This window comes from Sebastes umbrosus, chromosome 3 (assembly GCF_015220745.1).
Source record: "Sebastes umbrosus isolate fSebUmb1 chromosome 3, fSebUmb1.pri, whole genome shotgun sequence".
Taxonomy (NCBI): domain Eukaryota; kingdom Metazoa; phylum Chordata; class Actinopteri; order Perciformes; family Sebastidae; genus Sebastes; species Sebastes umbrosus.
The window spans coordinates 4,739,798-4,743,731 of record NC_051271.1 but is presented as its reverse complement, the minus strand read 5'-3'; the positions used below and the strand labels follow the sequence as shown (position 1 = coordinate 4,743,731).

At 46.2% G+C, this 3,934-nt stretch overlaps 1 protein-coding gene across 1 annotated transcript; it reads right to left on the bottom strand.

The window, feature by feature from the left end:
* Window positions 1-1,155: 1,155 nt before the first annotated feature.
* adra2a (adrenoceptor alpha 2A) lies at window positions 1,156-3,522 on the bottom strand. Its single transcript, XM_037763583.1, has 2 exons — window positions 3,242-3,522; window positions 1,156-3,136 (listed from the first exon to the last, which is right to left on the bottom strand). The coding sequence occupies exon 2, from the start codon at window positions 2,949-2,951 to the stop codon at window positions 1,674-1,676; it is 1,278 nt and encodes a 425-aa protein (XP_037619511.1). The 5' UTR covers window positions 2,952-3,136; window positions 3,242-3,522; the 3' UTR covers window positions 1,156-1,673.
* Between the last annotated feature and the right edge of the window lie 412 nt (window positions 3,523-3,934).

Sequence of the window (3,934 nt, the reverse complement as noted above, 5' to 3'; positions counted from 1 at the left end):
CTGAACATGGAGCATCAGCACGACTGCAGGCCCGTCTGTCCGGTGGGAGCTCACCCCGTGTGTTTACATGCACTGCAAACACACATCACACACTCCCTCTTTCTCACAGACTCAAACACACTTACACGTTTTGTAAACGTGCTGGGAAACAAACACTCCACCAGGCTAAATACAAGCACACACGCCAGGCTCTGTTATTGGACGAGGTGTTGGATACACTGTCAGAGAGACTCCCAGAAGAAGCGTTTAGCTTTCTGAGGATAGTGGCGTTCACCTGCCGCCCTGACTGTCAAAAGGAATGCATTTACTTACGCTCCCTCCGCTGGGAAGAGCTATATCCTCTGTATTCACTGCACAGATGATAGGCACTCTTTTGTTTTATTCGCCCATTCTCCTAGACTTGAGCAGAGCGAGAGTGAGAGAGAGAGAGAGAAAGAGAGAAACTGGTTTGACAGGCTCCATGTCTTCACTTAATGACGCATAACGTGGTAACACAAAGCAGCAAATGAACCGTTACTTCACCACTTCCCATGCCTCGCATTACGACTGTATTCATCATCCACAATTGATTCACAAACTGTCTCTGAAAGCCTAAGCAAACAAACCTGGAAGATAGAAATGATAAAAAAATATATATATATATATATATATATATATATATATATATTGGTAATCTAACATCTCAGAATAAAGACCTCCACGATTAATTAATTCGAGGACCAAAGAACATTTGCACATATTCCATTCGGGCTCATTACTGTAAGAGCTGAGCTCCTTGTTAATCTCTTGCAAAGGTCAGATTCAACAGACCGGGGAAATTGCACTTTTCTGTCAGAAGAGACGTGGAGGGCCGACTCTGGTCTGCAATTCACTGCACGAGAGGACTTGTGGGTTTGCACTCCTGGTCCCAAATAAACGTTTTCACACATTCACGTAAAACAGCTTTCTATTTTGTGAACACCGATCACGTTCTGAGCGTAAATTCAGTCTGAAATGTTTTCTATAACTGACTCTACTGCTGCCTTTCCTCGTTTCCTAGCCTTTATAGTGTGTGAGAGAGAGTGTGAGTGTATGTTTGTCATCGCAGTGTAACATACAAAATGAGATAACGTCACCGACCAAATGCTTTATCTTGCTGTGAAGCCTTGAGACCAGTTCAGGAAATGGGTTTTATTCTTTAAAGAGCCAGCATTTTCCCCACACTTTGTCATCATCATCATCATCATCATCATCATCATCATCATCATCACCATCGTCATCATCATTATCATCATATCATGTACAAAATGGCACAATAATGTATCCATAACAACGGAAATAGGGACAAATATTCAGACGGGTCATTTTGAACACAACAAACTGTCGTAAAGTACAACACGTTATCATGACTTCACTATGGTGGATTCATTTATAAAAATAAAAATAAACATTTACAATAAAAACATGGTTTCACTGTGGTGTTCTGCCTCTCTGTGTGATCGGTGCTGAAGCTGTGGGTGGGTGGAGGTGTTGAAAAAAGATGCTGCACGTAAAGCTCACCCTGGGAAAGCCTTTCCAAGCAGTTACACCTACAGCGTACAAAGCCAGTGACCCATGCACAATGCTCGATGCATTTCATATTTTATGTACAATATAGTAAAAAAACAAAGTATGTACATAAAGATCTGGGTCCATCATACATATCGTCTAGCGTCCCTCTTGCACAGTATCTTTTTGAACGACCTCCTGAAGTCATTGTTGAAGATGGTGTAAATGATGGGGTTCAGCGCGCTGTTGCAATAGCCGAACCAGAAGAAGAACTTGAACAAGGTGTCGGGCACCGGGCAAGACTCGCACAGCGTCATCAGCATGTACGTAAAGAAAAAAGGAAACCAGCAGATGACAAACACTCCAATGACCACCGCCAGGACGAAGGTGAAGCGTTTCTCCCGGTTCTGTCGGCCCTTCCAGCGGCTGCCCTTGGTGCTCGGCTCCCTCTTTTGGACGCCATCTTCGTCCCCCGGTTTGATTTGGCACAGTTTGGTTTTCCCCTTGGACATCTTCTTTTTGATCGAGCAGGGATTGTTCACTTTGTGGTCGGAGGAGGACGACTCATCAAGGTCCACCCCGTTGACCTCGCCCTTCTCCTCGTCTGCTCCCCCTTCTCCTCCCACTCCCTCCTTCAGCTCGATGTCCCGCTCGCCGTTCAGCTTCTCGTGGCACAGGCGGTCCTCTGCGTCACCGGCGCCCACGCCGTTCTCCTTCTGGTTGGCCGCGGCGACCGTTGCCGTCTTCGGCATGTCCTTCCGCTTCCTGTCTCCCGGTGGTGCCCGCGTCCTCTTTTTGGCGATTTGGTAGATCCGCACGTAGACCAGGACCATGATGACACAGGGGAGGAAGAAGGAGCCGATGCAGGAGGAGATGACGTACCACTTATCGTTGTTGATCTTACACACGGGTTCCTCCACGCTGTTTTCTTTCTCCATGGTGATTAGAGGAGGGAAGGAGATCACCGCCGCAATCACCCACACGATGAAGATGATGCACTTGATGCGTCGCGGCGTCCTCTTCAGGTTGTACTCGATGGCCTGCGTGATGGACCAGTAGCGGTCTAAACTGATAGCGCAGAGGTGGGCAATGGAAGCGGTGCAGAAAAGGACATCGAGTGCCAAATATATCTCACACCACACCTCGCCAAAGTACCAGTATCCCATGAGCTCGTTGGCCAAGGAGAAAGGCATCACGAGGGTAGCCACCAAAATGTCCGCCGACGCCAGCGACACCAAGAATAAGTTCTGCGGAGCCCTCAGGGCCCGGCTTGTAAACACGGCGATGACCACCAGCACGTTGCCGAACACCGTCAGCAGGATCATGATCGCCACCAGCACGGTGAGCGGCAGGGAGATCCGGAGGCTGTACGGGGCGACGTCCGGAAGGTTGGTCGTCTGGTTGGTCTCGTTGTCGAACCCCATTGGAGCAGATTGGCCCACTTCCTGTGCGAGTTCACCTGAGTTTACCAAATATCATCACCAGGAAAGGACGGAGCTAGTAGCTCACAGCGGGGCTGAGAGAGGAAGAGTCACTCCTCTGAGGCTTTCCTGGATTTTTCTCTTTCATTGTGTACTCCTCAAGGAGAAGCTCTTATTATTTAGTTCATCTGAAAACAAGACGAGAAAATCATCACTTTATATGATTATTCTAATAATATAATTAGCTCAAACATTATTTCCCTGAGAAATAAAAACGTGCGTAATAGTCTTACCTGAGGCAGAAAGCGGTGGCACAACCTCTCCAGACGCACGGGCATTAAAAAGGCTGTCAGTGGGTAACTTCTTTACGCAGATCAATAGGGAGCGAAGAGGATCCATGTGTTGGATGAAGCGTGAAGTCTTCCCTCCGTGTCTCCTCTCTCTCTCTCTCCACACACACAATGGTCCCTGTGCTGCATCTAGTGGTGCTCCGCAGCGGTCCTAATAGAGCGCTAATCATGTTATCCTGTTGTGTGTCTGTCTGTCTGTCTGCTGTGTGGAGTCTCTCTCCTCTCCTCAGCTCAGCTCAGTGTGAACCACAGAGACACTCCCTCTCTTTATAGCCCGCACGCTGCAAAAAGTGTCAACATGGACGGACATGTGGGTCCGACAACATGTGACACCAGGAACACTCATGACGTAGAGAAGGAAAAACACAATGAGAAATTATATAGGCTAAAAATAAACACTTATGGTAACACTTCATGGTAATTAAGTGGTAATCAGCATGTAACTTATTTGAAATTGACTTACTTTTTAATAAAAAACGTTTTAATTTAATACTTTCTTTGACTCTGGACTTTTATTGTTATTATTTTATATCTATTATCAACATTATTTAATAATTTTATACTGCTATTTCCCAATAAGCAGTAATAAATAGCAGATAATATATTTAATACATTTCCAGGAAAAGAATACAAATG

Excerpts from the sequence above, each read along its gene's own strand:
- adra2a (XM_037763583.1), bottom strand. The coding sequence starts at position 2,951 with ATGGGGTTCGACAACGAGACCAACCAGACGACCAACCTTCCGGACGTC.